Source organism: Anguilla anguilla, chromosome 9 (genome assembly GCF_013347855.1).
Source record: "Anguilla anguilla isolate fAngAng1 chromosome 9, fAngAng1.pri, whole genome shotgun sequence".
NCBI lineage: Eukaryota > Metazoa > Chordata > Actinopteri > Anguilliformes > Anguillidae > Anguilla > Anguilla anguilla.
In genome coordinates, this window is record NC_049209.1 from 49,853,834 (window position 1) to 49,870,801 (window position 16,968).

General features: G+C 43.4%; 1 protein-coding gene across 5 annotated transcripts in view; it reads right to left on the bottom strand.

Moving 5' to 3' along the window:
• Positions 1-1,252: 1,252 nt before the first annotated feature.
• grik1a (glutamate receptor, ionotropic, kainate 1a) overlaps positions 1,253-16,968 on the bottom strand; it is a 45,583-nt gene continuing 29,867 nt past the window's right edge. For 2 of the 5 annotated variants that reach the window (XR_004766907.1, XR_004766908.1), the window contains exons 11-17: positions 16,366-16,589; positions 14,196-14,314; positions 11,598-11,815; positions 8,918-9,143; positions 7,291-7,541; positions 3,881-5,265; positions 3,355-3,594 (exon numbers count right to left, since the gene is read on the bottom strand). Coding sequence is in view for 3 of the 5 variants with exons in the window: in XM_035433396.1 (XP_035289287.1) it covers positions 1,567-1,722; positions 7,291-7,541; positions 8,918-9,143; positions 11,598-11,815; positions 14,196-14,314; positions 16,366-16,589 (1,194 nt within the window). In the remaining 2 variants the exon portion in view is untranslated. Of the gene's footprint in view, positions 1,723-3,354; positions 3,595-3,880; positions 5,266-7,290; positions 7,542-8,917; positions 9,144-11,597; positions 11,816-14,195; positions 14,315-16,365; positions 16,590-16,968 lie in introns of those variants that run through there. The other 3 variants (XM_035433396.1, XM_035433397.1, XM_035433398.1) reach the window with 2 other exon arrangements.

The following is a 16,968-nucleotide window of genomic DNA, read 5'->3' on the forward strand; positions in this document are numbered from 1 at the left end:
ATTTATTGGCTATTTCTAGCACAATGAACAACAGCCACAATCACCAGGGATGGGCAGTGCCATACGACCTCTGAAGTAAGACGGGACACCTTTGACGCCAAAGCCATTCTACTTTTCTTATTTTTAATTTAAAAAATCCTCTTTAATAAAACAGACAACTATTGTAGACAGTTCTAGTTTACCAATACTGCTGTTTTACAATATCCACATGAGTTGAATAACATTTTTTTTTTAGAGAGGAACTTTCCATAAATTTCACCCAACAACTGAGTAACTTGTGGGGACGTCCCCCCCTCCCCCATATTTCACTCCTGTATTCCTCCACAGTTTAAGGAGGGACGACTGATATGTGCTTCCAATGAACTCTTCCCCAAGGAAACACTCTCTTAGGTCATTTACAGTTCCACTGTCTTAGGTGAAAGCAGACGAAGCACTGCTGTCCGTATTAAGCGTATTTCCCTCACTTAAAACCGACCCGGTGTCCACATCACAGGCAACACTGCACTGTTCTTATAGGGTCGATGTCTACAGTGAAATATATATATATATATATTACAATGGCTCCTAATCAGGATTCTGTCCCCTGTTACAGTCCATTCCAAAAACAAGGTGCACTGGCTATCTTTCAGTTTTCTGAATTCTGCTTTGAGGTTTTTTTTTTTTTTCAAATGCATTTTGTGCCCAGTTTCTGTTTGTGTTTACCGAGAAACATCTCATCTCTAGTCAAGTTGTGTTTCAGCCTCATAAATCTTTTAATAAAGAGTCAATATATTTGTCCTCATCTCACAGCCAAGAATAACTTTACCTACGACAGAGCACCAGTGAACGCTTTTATAACCCAATATATGTCTGTTTTCCCGAAGTGTCTGGCATTCAGAATGCATGAGGGGGAAAAAAAAACGTTTTTCTGATGCGAGGTCAGGAGGAGTTTTGGTGTTCAGATAATATAGCAGCAAATTCCAGTCGTGAACTCAAGAGCCGTGTCCAAATCGGCGCACTTGCCTACTATTGAGTATATCTGTTGAGTACACTGGATGATAAAGTTAAGTAGGCTTACTGTATTGTACTTCGCTTTGGATAAATGCGTCTGCCAAATAAAGTGTAACATAATGTAAAGTAGGCAAAGTCTTCTTAAATTGTAGCATCCTTAAAATCCCAGGATGATGGTGGTCATACTGTTTATAGATCAGAACAGAAACTCCTCACAGCAACAAAAATGAGCACAACGGCTGAGAAAGAAAGAGAGAAGGAGAAAAATTATAAACATTGTTTTATTGTGAAAAGTTGGGACAGCACAAGAAAATGGACAGACTTAACACATAACAGGATGGACACAGGGAGTGGTCCCCCCTCGACAGATCTATTCCTAATTTTCAGTCATTCATAACGGGGAAAAAAAAGTTTTTGTTGACGTTATGAAGTTAAGACCATACGCAGCAACACGACATCCTGTATTCTCAAGAGTCATTGTGTAAAACAAAACCAAAAAAAAAAGAGAACAAATTATTTATACAAAGAGACAGACAACAAAGTGTGAATTAAATTAGCCCCCAAAGCCTCCGCAATCTATCCCAGAGTTCCCTTCCTCAGAACGCGCTTGGGGTGACACAGCAGGAAGCTGGAAAGTCCCGCCCGTCCCTTGGCTTTCGGCCTTTTCTTAGCGGGCCTGTGGCACCTGAGCGAGATGCCCAGCTCCTCCATTACAGCACTAAAGGAAATACACTGTCAGGGAAAAAAAACAAAATGGCCGCAGTGAGCAACAGCACTCAACAGAGTTGAGCTTCATTTGAGCCCTAAGTAGTAGACTAATAAATGAGAAAGTGTTTGGAAACGATAAGTAAAGGTAATGATGATTTGGGAGCAATAAAAAAAGCAACTTTTTGAAACAAGAAAAAAATACGATTAAGTGCACTTAAAACATGCGTAGTCATTAATTAATTAAATAATTAAGGTGCTTATTTCAGGTTTTGCACAATATTAGAGCAGAAAGAACAGAAACTCCAGAAAGCGCAAACTTGTGATCGAACATCAGAACGGCCCTCATGCTGTGCTCCTGAAAAGCATGTGTGCACTCTGTGTGTGTGACATCACGTGTGGAAGGCACTTCTAAATTTTTTATTTTTCATTATCCCAAAAAAGGAAAACTCATTCCCTTTTCAGGACCAAATCAAAAAACTCCCCGTGACAGAGGATACAGTAGATGCACAGGACGGGAGGGGGGAGGGGGTGGGGCTTCTATTTTACATTCAGTACAATTGAAGGCACTGGAATAAAATAAACCTTAAAGGGATTCTTCCGCTAGCGTAAACTGAATAGTTTCGGATATCATTATTTACTGTTTATTTTTATTTAGTGTCATTAAAAAACCTTGTCTAATCGCAGAATTCAAATTGAATTCCGCTTCAATTTATAACCGTGAGGATAAATAAGCTGCAACTGTCATTGCAAAAATGATTAATTAAATTCAGAAGAAAAAAAAAAACCAGTGTCAACCAACGAAGATAGGGTCATCAAAGGCCCTGGCGGATTTGAAAATAATACACCACGCTCCATTACATTTTTAAACGATTAAATTACATCTTTCACTTCCAGTTAGGAGGAGGGAAATCGAGCCCCACGGGTAACCTGCTATTGCCTGCGCGTTCCACCGGGGGCGCCCCGCGTCTCAAGTCCCACGTGCGTCGGATACTTACTTTCGGGGAGAAAGCGGACGTTGGAGACCCCGGAAAGCCCTGGCAGGTAAGCGAAGGCTGGGCGACCAGGAAACGCTGCTAGTGCCGATAAATGCACTCGCATGGCTGAAAGTTTTCTTCTTTAGGTAAACAACACAAGTTAATGCTCGTTATAAGCCTATACTTTTAAAGTAACGCGTAGGTCTAGTTTTTTCTGCTTTTATTTATTTTTATGTTAAACTTCCAGGTGATTTAATGTCAACTTTGCAGTACAATTTACACTAACCTGAAGATCCCTTTAAGTAAATAAGATGCGATCACTTAAATGTTTTTCATAAAAACATAAACTACAGGTGATATCACTTATTTTTAAGTGACTTATTTTTAAAGTGTCTTTAAAGCAGTTAAACAAAGGTGTTTACTATTATCTAATTTACCTTATGATTTTACATTGTGGACCATGCTCAGTCATGCGTTCTCCAGTCTCATGTTACAATGTTGTGCAATGTTACTTTTACATTTTACAATCAAGTTTGATTCAAGCCCTGATGCCTGTGTGCAATTTATTTTCACATGAGGGCCCTTTTTAAGACACAGAAATTGTTTTTTTTTTTTCTTTTTAAATGCAGTCATTCATACTGCCCTACAAAGCCTAACTGCAGTAACTTCGCAAAGGGTAAAACTGAGAAAAATGGCTTTAAAGTGTTTTAACTGGCCAGCCAAATGGGTTATAGGTATATAAGTGATATTGCACTAACTGTACATGTATTCATGAGGTAATTTTTATGCAGTTATTTTTATAGTTTAATTTTCATGCAGGGCAGCATAGTTCATACATGTATTGGGGGTTTTTCCTCGCAGATGATTGGTTATTTCCCCCTCTCTCTTTCTCTCACTCTCTCCCTCTCTCTCACACACACACCTACCTTCTTTTGCATAGCTTAAACCTTGCTCTCCCCTCTCCTTCTCTCTCCCTACCCCCCCATCGCTCTCTCGCTGTCTTTCACACACACACATACACACACACACACACACACACACACACACACACACACACACACACACACTTACCTTCTTTTGTACATCTTAAATCTTCCTGCACAAATAGCTCTCCCTCCTGCCCTTCTTCTCTCCTCCTCTCTCTCCCTCTCTCCTTCTCTCACCATATCCCTCCCCCCCCCCCGTCTTTAACACATTCTCTCTCTGACACACACACACACACACACACACACACACACCTACCTTCTTCTCGACAGCTTAAACCTTCCTGCAGGACTACCTTTCCTAATATAATCCATAATGGGCTCTTAATTTACAAGAGAAGCTGTTGTAAATTCTCAAGAAGACAGCAGTATGGGGATGGCAAGCCACAAATAAATGCAACCGTTTTCACAATGGTGATATTTAAAGGGCCTGTTCAATAATTAAATTGCTCACTCAACAAGAAACTGGGGTAAAACTGAGAGAACAGACATCCAATGTTCAGGGTAAAGCTCAGCATCTACATTGCAGGTGCTATCGTTTTCCATTACTTTTAATGACTTTCAAATGTCAGATTTGTAATCCTCTGCTTCTGTTTTTGACCTTCCTCGAGTGTCAAGGTCAAACTAAATTCACTAATAGCTTCAGCTCTAAAAATAAAAAGTTTTGCATTAATGAGTTAGAATTTTTTTCCGTATTTTTTTCTTAAGCCCAGTTGACACTTTGAGATGTATCTGCCCCGCCCCTTGTTCACTTTTCCTTTATGACATCATAAAGGACACACCATCTGCTGAAAGCTTGAAAACCTGAACCCAGAGTTCTGATTGGCACAAACCAAGCAATGCATGCTGGGATACAGGGCATGCTGACAGAGAATTTAGTCTCCATACTCTTTACCAAATTGCTTCCTTAGTTTGTGTGTGTTTTCAGGATTTCACCAGGAGGGGTGCACTTCATAGTTCAATAAAACTAAGTGAAGGAGGGGAGTTTCTACAGGCCTGTGTGTGTGTGTGTGTGTGTGTGTGTGTTTTCACTCTTACATAAAGCCATCCATGACAATGAATATATGCAGACCTAATTGGCTGAGAGCTGGAGGAGAAACCAGTACACACAGCCCTCTGATATGTCACAGAGTTAATATGCAAGTTCTGCATTGAGAAGCTGTTGTTCTGTACCCCTCTGTAAACAAATGAAATAATGTGAACTAGGCTTGTATTTTTTTTCTTGAAGGCCAGTTCCTCCCACAATTTAGACCTCAGGTTCTCTGGAGTGAGCATCTACATTGTGGGCGCTTGTAGGAAACGTAGCTACAACCTCACAGAAAAACGAGGGGAGCGGACGGGGACTGGGTGGAGGGGTGGGGCTTAGGGACTGGGGGAGGGGCCTGGGGACAGTGTTTAGAGGGGAGGCGGGCCTATTTCTGAAGGGCCACGGACACACCTTGACCAAAGCAAACAACTAAGCGGCGTGGTATCTAGCGTGGAGATCGCAAAAGATCTTCTTGGAGAAGTTTACCACATTCTACATCCGTCGACAGACAGCTTTCGGAGGAAGCGTTGGAGAGGCGCCTTTGCAACGGCTTGGATTGCACTCCGTAATAGAAGCAAAAGGCCTTTGCGTGCAAGACAGACAACAGAACAGGAGTCAAAACCAATTCCGCCACAAAAAAAGGGAAAACAGAACAGGCGATAAATGCATGTGTACAGATAAACAATACAATACAGATAAAAACACACCCGCAAACGAGCAAATAAACAAACAGTCTTGAGTGTCAGAAGACATGCAGGTGCACATTCATGAACATCAATAAAAATGGTACAAAACCAAAATAAATAAATAAATAAGTACAAGCAAACAGGCATCACAACAAAAAACTGTACAAGCAAAAGCAAGTCATGAATGAAGAACCTGATGGTGTCTCAAGGTTCAACTTCCCCGCCCAAAACCCCTTTTTAAAAGTACCTAAAGAACCAGGAGGGAAGAGTTCCAGCAGGACTGCCCAACCCTGCTCCTGGAGATCCACCACACTGCAGGTTTCCACTCCAACCCTAACAAAGCACACCTCGTTCGACAGCTAGAGATCTCGTTCGGCTTCTGATAGGCAAGACTCGGCTGTGTCAAGTTAGGGTTGAGATGTCTACCTACAGGATGATAGATCTCCAGGAATAGGGTTGGGCAGCCCTGAGGTACAGCATTCAGACTCCTAAGGGAAATTAAGTTTCACCCAGACCAATATTAATCACATTTTAAAAAAAATAAGAGTATTCTGTTACTTTTCCACTACGGTGAGCCTATTTGCTTACGTCTGAAAATATCAATGCCTGGGTATTCTCTAGATACAAGTCTAGTCTTATTTCAAATATTAATCACTATTAGTAAATTTGATCAGTGCAACTTAAATTAGTCAATGACAGTTAATTCAAATATCAATGTTGCCATGACAACGCATCCAAATGAAAAATAACCAGAAATGTGAAGATTATGCACGGATAAAACTGACAAGCATATGTTGGAAAGTATAATATAATTTTACTTACTATAATATTACTTACTTTAACTTTAATTGCAAAATTACGAAACTCCATATACACTACATGGCCAAAAGTATGTGGACACCTGACATCCAACATCTCATCCAAAATTATGGGCATTAATATGGAGTTGATCCACCCTTTGCTGCTGTAACAACCACCACTCCTCTGGGAAGGCTAAACACATGATGTTGGAGCATTGCTGCAGGGATTTGCTTCCATTTAGCCAGAAGAGCATTAGTGAGGTCAGGTACTGATTGGGTGATTAGGCCTGGCTCACAGTTGGCTTTCCAGCTGATCAGCCATGGTGTTGGATGGGGCTGAGGTCAGGGCTGTGAGCAGGCCAGTCAAGTTCTTCCACACCGTTTTCAACAATACCATTTCTATGTGGACTTTGCTGTGTGCCCGGGGGCATTGGCAAGCTGAAACAGGCAAGGTCCTCCCCAAACTGTTGGGGAAGGACAGAAATGTCTAGGATGTGATTGCAATCTGTGGCATTAAGATTTGCTTTCATCAAAACGAACGGGGCCTAGCCCAAACCACGAAAAACAGGCCCAGACCAAGTGCCAGTGTGTCAGCCCCAGAGTGTCCAGATACTTTTGGCCCTGTAGTGTAAATACTTGAATTATTTAAGTAATGTTTGCATGTTACAGTAGGTCTTCACATTTACACAACGGAGGCTGAAAACTATTTTTCAGGCCCGTATAACAGACAGAAGACAGAAAAAATATACATTTTCTTCCTCGCTCTTCTTACACTCTCAGAAGAAAGAGCTCCAAAAGACTCCTTTGTGTCTCCGTAGAGAGGAACCCTCGTCTAGTTCAAGGGTTCTTTGTTGGGCAAAACGGTTCAATCTTGGAGCTTTCACACATTTCACACCTACCACAGTGGGTTCCACAAAGAACTAAAATGGATTCCCCCATGGAGAAAAGCCAAAGAACCCTTGTTTTTCTCTCAGAGTGAAAGTATACATACTGTATGTATTTTGTTTACGCACGCTACAGGAAGTCTTATTCGGCTCGCACGGTGCGTGGACTTCCTCTGGACACCGGCAGCCTATTTCAGACGCGGTGCTCGTAGTGCCAGGAGCGCTGGCTCGCACTCACCTCCTCGATGTCCGTGTTCTTCCTGGATTTGTATATGAACTCGCCGATGGCCACGAAGACGGACAGGACGAGTCCGGCGGCCAGCACGATGAAAATGCCGCCGATGTTCTCCACGCCCAGGGCGCTGGCCTCCTTGCTGTCCTCCTCGGGGCAGCCGTTCCCCCTCCACCACTTCTCCTTCATCATGTGGAGCTTGCCTTCCTCCTGCAGCTGGAGGATGGCGATGGTCACCTTGTCCCTGTACGGAGAGCCTGCGCAGAGGGAGTTTGTATGAGCCTGCGGTTACATCCATCCAACCATCCATTGTCTATGCCCGCTTATCTTGGGCAGGGGTGCGGAGGGTGGTGCTGGAGCCTATCCCAGTGTGCATTGGGCGAGAGGCAGGATTACACCCTGGACTGGCTGCCAACCTGTTTTTGTCTTTGGGCAAAAATGTTTAATCCTTTGAAGAGCAGTTCTTTTTAAACGTTTTTTTTTTTTTCAAAATTCAAAGCCAGTGTTCTAGAACTCCATTGCTTTCAATCATCAGTGGCGACTGTTACATCAGCATTAGAATGTCCAGTTAAGAACATCCTAATGACATATTTATGATCCTACACCTTTCAAGGGTTAATGCTCATTTGGGTAGTTTTGTTCTTGTTTGTGCGACTGAAATTACTGTTCAGTAGGGTAGTTGACAAGTAGTCAATCGTGTCAAAACTTCTTGCAATTGCTATCTCTCCAGGGTCCATATTTTCCCCTTCTAGGGAATGACTTCACTTTGACCCCTGACCCCCTGACCACATCCCACTTGTTTACACTGCAAGTATCTCTGGATATGAGCATCTGTTAAATGCCAGTAGAGAGCGAGCAAAAGTGACAGGGACAGAGAGACAGAGTGAAAGAGGTAGAAAAAGAGGGGGAGAGAGTGAGCGAGTGGGAAAAAGAGAGAGAGAGCAATTTAGAGGGAGAGAAATGGGGGAGGAAGGAAAGAAAGAGAACGTGAGTTTTGAAAGTGAGTAAATTAAGCGTTTGGAATATAAATGGAGAGACCTCACGAGTATATAAATAAGAAATGAAACATAAAGATGCTATTATGCTACCAGGCAGAAAAAGCAAAAGAGAGGGGGGGAGGGAGAGAGAGGAGGACAGAGATGAATCCTATAATTCAAAAAGACCCCCTGGGGCTGTTCTCTTTAAAAAAACCGCAGGTAATTCACCTTGCAGTCATTATTGGACAGGCTTACGTAATTGGAGTTTGAAATTACTTTTGGATTTTCCCGTTAGAAGTCATCAGTTGTTGAAAATGAACGGACCCCAGGGAGGAGTTTTCAGTTAGGATTCTCTCAGCGTACACTCTCTGCTTGCCCGACGCCAATTTCGTAAAAAAAGGAGTCCAGATGCTTTTTACTCTGTCAAGGTTTCCTCTGAAAGACATCCCAGGAGCCTTTTAAGGAAAATAACAGAGCAAAGGAAAGCAATGACATTGCATTCGCTCTCTCTCTCTCTCTCTCTTTTTTTTTTTCCTTTTCTTTTTTTTGGCGGTCGTGAAATTGGCCATCAAAAAGAAACGCGGTGTTTTGTCTTTTCACAGACGGACACAAACGCCCCGCCGTAAAATACAAACGGCTCTCCCCCCGACACTCACCGATAGGGGTTCCCACACCGTATCCCTTGGAATCTATCAGCCCTCCGATCTGAGTGAGGTTGCAGTTCCTCTGGCTGATGTACTCGATGCTGGTGGACTCCATGAGGAGCGCGTAGTCCGTGGTCAGGACCCGCTGGATGCCCTCGCGGTTGTTCTTCACCAGAGCCGTGTTTTTTCGGCTGCTCATGAAAGCCCACATCTTCTCGTACGTGGAGATCTTGGATTTCTGAGAAAAGAAAGAGAATAGAAAGAAAGCAAAAAAAAAAAGAAAAGGAGCGAGGCAAATTAACGAAACCTGGCGTGAGAGGGTTGCGCTAACGTCAAGGACAAGAGAACATGCACGAGGGCATTTCCAGCATGTGCTTTAACCCTTTGAAGAGCAGGGTTAGTTCTTTTTTTTCTTCAAAATTCTATGTCAGTGTTCTAGAACTCCCACTGCTTTCAATTACCAGTAGTGATGGTGACATCAGCATTAGAATGTTCAGTCAAGAACATTCTAATCACGCATCTCGCACCTTAAAGGGTTAACCGATCTAATCAAACTCCGCATTTGCCCTGCAGAGTAAAATATGTGTAAAAGGGAGCCAGGTCACATGATCATCGGATACCCTCAGTTTGTTCAGGTCCAAGCTTAACTCGGTGCTGGGTACTCTCCAGTCTGTGGACAGTGACAAGCCTTGATGGGCCGAACGGCCTGTTCTCCTCATCACACATTCTTATGTTATTATATATGTACAAAATCCCAGTGTACCCGCATGATGTAATGCGCTACAAAAAGGATGCGACGTGGAAATAAAATATATAGACTCCATTTTGTAGGTATGCACACACGGTGATGAGTTGAGTGCTGTCGCACTTGTCCCGTTAGCTGTGGATAAATAGACTCTCTCTCTCTCTCTCTCTCTCTCAGTGTTTCTCTCTCTCCGTTCAGGAGGAGAGCAGAGCAGAGCAGCTGTGTGCAAATCTCTCTGGGCTGATTTATCCTCGGCATCCCGGGCCACGTTCTCGAGAGGTACAGGAGCTGGTAATCACGCCCAGGCAATCTCAGTGGATAAAGCCCCTACAGGTTTCAATTTTGATGGGCTGTTGGTGGGAGGCAGGGGGGAGGGGGGCTGGGGAGGGGAGGGGTTGGCACGTTAAGCAGGTCTGTAGCTGCTGAGTCTGAAACAATGTAATCTGTCGAGGCGGCTCCTGTTGGGCTGACAGGCGGCTAAGATATGGCGGGGTGATACATCGCGATGATGTCACAACCTGCCGCTTTTTCGCGGGGGTACGTTCCTCAAGCAGCGGCTCGGGTCGTTTGTTTTCTGAGACGAAGCAGCCAACAGCTGGCGGCTGTCAGGGGGTTCCAGAGCAAAGAATGTTGAGGGATATTCTAAAAAAAATAATAACATAAATCCAGAAACCTGTACTCTCATTGTGGCACATAGAGCCTGGTCAGCAAACTAATGAATTTGACACCAAAGCGAGTACAAATCGATCCGGTACCTTAAAATACCCCGTGTGAGCATCTCAAAGACACGGAGACAAATGGCTCCCAGCAAAACTTCTGCACCCCAGCTGTGCAGTTGTGCAACAGTGTGGCCATTTGTAATGTCCAAGTCAACGCAATGAATCAAAGTGCACTGCCTGTTTCTCTTAAAGTGATGGGTTTCAGCCGAAAATGGACACACGGAAGAACCTGGTATACCAGGTTTATTATGAAACAAAATTGCGTAAATAAATAAATAAATAAATAAAAGGAACTGTCTCCAGATGAATCTAAGATTGGGTTCGAAAGAATACAATAAGCAACAATAATAAGGATGTCACCTGAAGTGAATTATTGGAATAAGTATGAAGAAGGGCAACAAGACTCATTCCAGGTACATAGATATCATATATGTGGACTAAAATAACTTGGGGTTGTGGAGGGGTTTGACTAAATATTCAAAATCTTGGAGAGGATAAAAGACGTTGACAGTGGAAGCCATTTTCTGGCAAAAAAGAAAATCTGCACAGGTGGAAATCCATTGTCCGTGCATTTCATTCTGACACCTTTAAGCACATCCTCACACAGAGAACCATTAATGCATTGATTGCTTTCCAGGATTTTAAGTGGAGTCAGATTGTCTGGAATCATTTAGGACCGAACTCATTTAAGACCAGTACTTTTTGTATTTGTCTCAAATGAGCTTTTCTTAGAACTGTCCCATTCTCACAATTGGAACTAAAAACCCATTTATGAAAACCCATATTCCCAGATTTCTCTCATATCCTCCTGAGACCCAGCAGAAGAGAAGTTTATGTATTTTAATTAAAAAAATAATAATACTATAAGTGTCTTGGATGACAAAAACGTGCTGCAGTGAAAATATTTTCAAAAATATAATGCAGTTTATTTGTATTGAATGTCCTTTGTGGTGTAGATCTCATCATAGTATTATGATACTTAGGATTAAGACCAGAGATGTGTGTCCCCTATAGGGTACAAAAAATGAATTGCGGGATTTCCAAAATACATCTCAGAATGAACCCAAACTGTGAACAAAGGTTTAAACAAAGTGCTTCACATAAGTCCTACAGTATATCAAATTGAATGCATTGTAATATTAAAAAACGCATTTCACCCTACTCGTGGAATACAGTTTTTGTGACAGTACTCAGGAGTGATTTAAGTGTACTTAAATATATTTCTTACCTTAAAAAATGTCATGGTGGATCCATCTCGCACGGCCCCATACTCAATTTTTGTTTGCTTCGCCAAATCGTCCGCAGAATCGATTGGCGAGTCCATTCTTTCGACCGTCAAAAAGGCAGCCAGGTTGGCAGTGTATGACGATATTATTATTAACGTAAAGAACCACCAGATCCCTCCGACGATTCTGGTGGACAGAGCTTTAGGCATCAGCTCTGACCCTGTCACGACAGCACCAATGCACCATGGTTAGAGGCAGAGAACACACACGGCGAAGAGCCGCAGCAGACAGAGAACACAACAACACTCATTTCATTCAGCTTAAGAAACAGCTATCAAATAGTTTTCCATTACAGTACAATGACAAATTTTCATGACGTGTTCATGAAACATGCATGGAGGTGAGTGGCAGGAACGACAACAAAAATATGTGGGTAAGGGGGCGGTGAGTTCGGTAACGTGAGTCCAAATTAATCTATTTTTTTAAGCCACTTCTAACTGAATCCAGTTTCATTTCAATTCACATTTCTTACGAGATTGCTCATGTGGATGCTGATAAACCCATTGCAGTGTCTGTTATCACGCCTCGGCCAGAGCTCGCCATCGCGGGTGAACTTTCGCGTTTCGGGCAGAAAGGCTGACTGACGCGCGATGAGTCTAATGAAGCTGTCAGATAGACCCGAGGAGCGGCGTTTATCTCCAGCAATGTGAGAAGCTCTCTCTGCTCGCGGATAATGAATCAGCATTTGTTGATAAGAGAGGACTTTTGTTGGAAGGGAGAGGGTGTGTATGTATGTATGTATATATGCATGTTTCCAAACAAATACTGAAATGATGCATGGAATGAAAGCCCCTAATTCTCTCTCTGGCGCTGGGCATTCTACATGTTGTCAAATAGACACCCTTCCAAGGCCGTAGTAAACACTCACACTTTTTTAAAAACTAAGAATAAAGCGTGAAGAATGGTTTCCGCCAAAAAACAGGCTAAGGGCAAAAGAGGCGTTGTCGATTTGATCTATGCTTCCAAACCCCCCGTCGGTTATCATTCGGAGATGATACTGTGCGTAACTATGGCAATGTTTGGGGACAGGCTCGGTACTTGCTGCAGCGCCAAACGGCAGACGCGAGAGCCAGTCCTGATCCAGACTTTGCTCACGCTCTGCGGGAAAGAGAAAGTCGGATCATCACGTCAAACACCACTGCCAACACACAAGACAGGAACAAAATAAAAAATGAACACATTCAAACACAAGCTAAAAAGGATGAACGGGGTTAGCATCGGCTAGATAATTGTCTAACGAATGAATCTTTTTCATTATCCATTTCTCCAGGAAGACTTCAAATAATGTACAAACAAGCAAAACAAAAAACAGAAAAGGATTCAACTTACGTTCACGATAACCATGACATTAGTACCAGTTTAAACATTTGCTTTCTCGCAAATGTTTAATAATGCTTTGTGAAAAAGACAAGCAGAATCTGGTTGGGGCTGCCTGTCATGTACCCAAGGTAGTGGTAACTAGCGGACACTGCATCCCACAGAATGCTGTGGATGACGGTAAACTCCAAACAGGAGGGCGTTTAACGGGGACCCTGCACTCCACGCGCTCACCGCACGCTCATCACCATGGGGACAGCCACACGCACAACGCACGCACACGGCAAATACTGTAAAACCTGATACAGCCCAATATGGGGAGGAGAGGTGGTGATGGGACAGGCGTTTATAATCCGCGCGAGAGTGGGACATTATAAAACAACGTAAAGTAGCATCCATACCGCAGGCGCACTACAGCAGTGATTTGGCATGCACGTGGGGTCTATTTGGAACACAGGTGACTGGATCTAAGATCATCTTATCTGGGTTTATTTTTGTATCACAGCACAAAACTGTGAAATTACGTAGATATACAGACATTTCTTCCTCCTGTTCCTCTTATTAAATGTCACCGAAGGATCAGGTTGAAGTTTTTATTCCTTTATTTTTCCCCCATAGCACACTAGCATTTTCATAAGTGCACTTCACCCATAAATGTCTGCCCATTGTCACCGTGCTCCATGCAAAAGACCGCCAGCGATAAGAAGCTTGCATATGCATGAACTGTGCTGCACTGCCAGTACACTACTCACACACACACACACACACACACGCACGCACGCACGCGCACACACACACACACACACACACACACACAGAGTACAGAGGAAAGACACGGCAATGGGAGGGCATAATGTCTCCTGTTAATCGTTTTAGTCGTGTTGCGTGCGGCCATCTTATCAACCATTCTTCCGATGGTTTGAAAAATGTAAAATAAAAACAAAGAAATGCAGACCAATCAAGGAAACACAAGCCTTGTCTGCATATGTACTGTATTATCCACATATATACATATATAGTAGTGTTATATAGTGGGGGGGGGGGGGGGGGGGGGGGTATTGTAGTTTACCACGTACAAAGGTTAACTTCAGGGGGTTAAGGAGCAGCGAACAGGTTTTACAGCAGACAGCGGGGAGTATCGTTTCTGAAGGTGGAGTTTACCAGTCCCCCGAGGTCGCAGCAGACTATGGGATGTGTGCGACATTGACACGTGACCTATGTACCTTGTTGCATGAGGGCTCCCACTCCAAACCAGAAACTATTTAGCAAAGTAAAATTGTTTTCCACCACGTCCGAATCGGGGTTGCAGGGGTGTGGGTTATACCACTCATAGGGGGTAAACCTGGTTAAAAAAGAAAAGAAAACTTGCTTAAAAAACATCTCTCTTTTAAAAAAAAAATAAAAAAGCACAGTGCTCCAGCAGAATTAATGGGTAAAAAATATAAAAAACATTGATGAATGTCATACACAGAAGCCTGCAGACCAATCTGTAATCAAATATGCTATCCTCTATACGGTTACATCACTATTACAAATCCGCATTACCATTTTACAAAACATAATCAACAAAATCCACAACAACCTTTTGCTGCTTCTGTACACAAAGGTACTTAAATATAAACTGAAAAAATATAAATCAAGGGGAATTACTTCTGAATGACAAACAAAAAACTATTTGGAGGCCAAGATACATTAAGGCAGACATTTCAGAGCACACAAAACAAGAGCATTTTAGAACAATAAAAAACACTTTACAATACATGTATACATGCATTGTAAATTCTAATATTCTTATTTATATAGCACACATATTACAATAATATTGTATATTTAATATAACAAGACATATCATTGAAACAGTATTATCAAAATTCCAGGTGAAGACACATTGTAGGTGTAAACATGACTCTTTTAGACCGTGTTTATTTTTGTTTAACGCTCAGGACGTGATTGCAGAGCTGTTTCAGGGAAAAAAGCTGTGAAACAGGCAAACGCAGGAAAGAAGCCTGCAGTTCACCGGCCAAATCCGACCGAAAATTAGCCCCCCTCCCCCCCCTCCAGGAGGGTTTTCTGCGGGCCGCGGCTCGTTGCTCATTGTGCGCACGTACGCGCACGTGACAGCCTATTCATAATCTGCCGAGCGGGCACGCTGCGATTACCCAGAAGGCAGTTCTGCAGGGAGGACCACCGCAGGGGCTCACAGGCTTTTTGGCTCGATTGATTTGGCTCTGTTTGGTCACATGACTCTTTTTTTTCTCTCTCTCTCTTTTTTTTTGTTTTTTAAGTAAAGCTATTTTTGCCCCTCGGTGTGAACCAGCCACAGGGGGGTATTTATTGTGTTTGTTTGTTTGTTTTTTCTTTTTTAAATTGCCTTTTTAAAGAGAATTTCGATGCCACAAACACGTAAACAATGAGCCGTCCTGAACTGATGAACCCGCCCATCCAAGGGTGATCAACCCCCTCCCCCCACCGCACCCCGACAGCTGCACGGGACGCCATCCAGCCCTTTAAAATGCTGGGGGTTTCAAAATGGGGACACTGTTCAAACTGTGATCAGTTTACTGAGGGTTTTTTTCTTAAATCTCTCTTCTCACTGAGAGATTAGGGTGCATAGTAAAAGCAGGAGTACACACTGTGTGTGTGCACCCCCCCCCCCCCACCTCCAAATTGGCATGAAACTGAATAACAGCTTGGGGATTTATTCCTTTTTTTGGCAGCCCACCTCAGCTGGCCAGCCCCAGAGTCAGGGAGAAATAGCCAAAAACGACCATAGACACCGAGCAGCTAGAGCTACGAGCGGCTTTTCCAGGAGAGGGCAGCGCGTCGGTGAGTTTCACCCGTACGCTTATCAACACGGTCTGACTAAGAGGTGACGTAGGGGATCGATGATAATCTCATCCGCGACCAATTTAGTTTCCACACCTGAAAGAACGATAGAATTCTGGGGGCGTTAAATAATTCTTATGTCCAATTCTTTATCTATCAATTATTTATCGATCCATCTCTCTACCTCTCTCTCTCAAAATGTACTGATTTATTAACCTTTATTTATTTAACTTGGAAGGTAATCTGAGAACTCATTTTTCATTCAAAGAGACAACCTGAAAGAAAAAAACAATCAGCCAATCAGCTTCAAATAAACTGCCATATTGAAAGGGGAAGTTTGGAAATTTGTCCAGGACACTGCAGCCAAGCCTCCGCACCCCCATTCCTCCCTCCCACCCCCCCCCCCCCCCAACGCTGTCGATATCTGCCAAGGGTTGCTGGGTGACTTTGGAGACTTCACTGGTTGAATTCACCATCTAAAAAAATCTGTCGTTGGACTATACACGTGATAAAAAGAAAAAGATTAGACTCCACCCACACCCCCCGGGGGATTGAAGCCGGCCTTACCTGGCGATGACGAACAGGACGCAGCTGACCCCCAGGCAGGCCAGCAGCACGTACATCCAGATGTCGGGGGACAGCGGGTTGAGGAAGGAGAACACCCCCGGGTTGGTGCCGTTGGGCTTGCGGTACAGGATGCTGATGCCCAGGGTCATGAACGGCTTTGAGAAATCGATCACCTTCTCCCTCACGTAGGTGATGGTCAGAGGCGCGACCGCCAGGTCAGCTATCTGTCCCGCAGAATAAACCGTTAAGACCTCTGATTTCCATAAATGGTTCCATAATCCATAAAGCTCCCCCCTACACTCTCCCCCTGAGGCGAGTTCCCTCACTGCCTGAGTGTTCTGGCACAAAATGGCTGCCATGCATCACCCAGGCGGGTGCTACGCCTCAGTGGAGGCTGAGGTGAGGCGGCATACCATAATCCTTTTAACAACAGGAAGAAGAAGAAGAAGGAGGTGAATAAGAAGAAGGAAGAAGGAGGAGGAGGAAGAGGAGAAGAAGAATAAGGAGGAGGAGAAGGAGAAGAATAAGGAGGAGAAGAAGAAGAAGAAGAAGAAGAACAACAACAACAACAACAACAATAACAATCAATTCAGACGCAAAAAA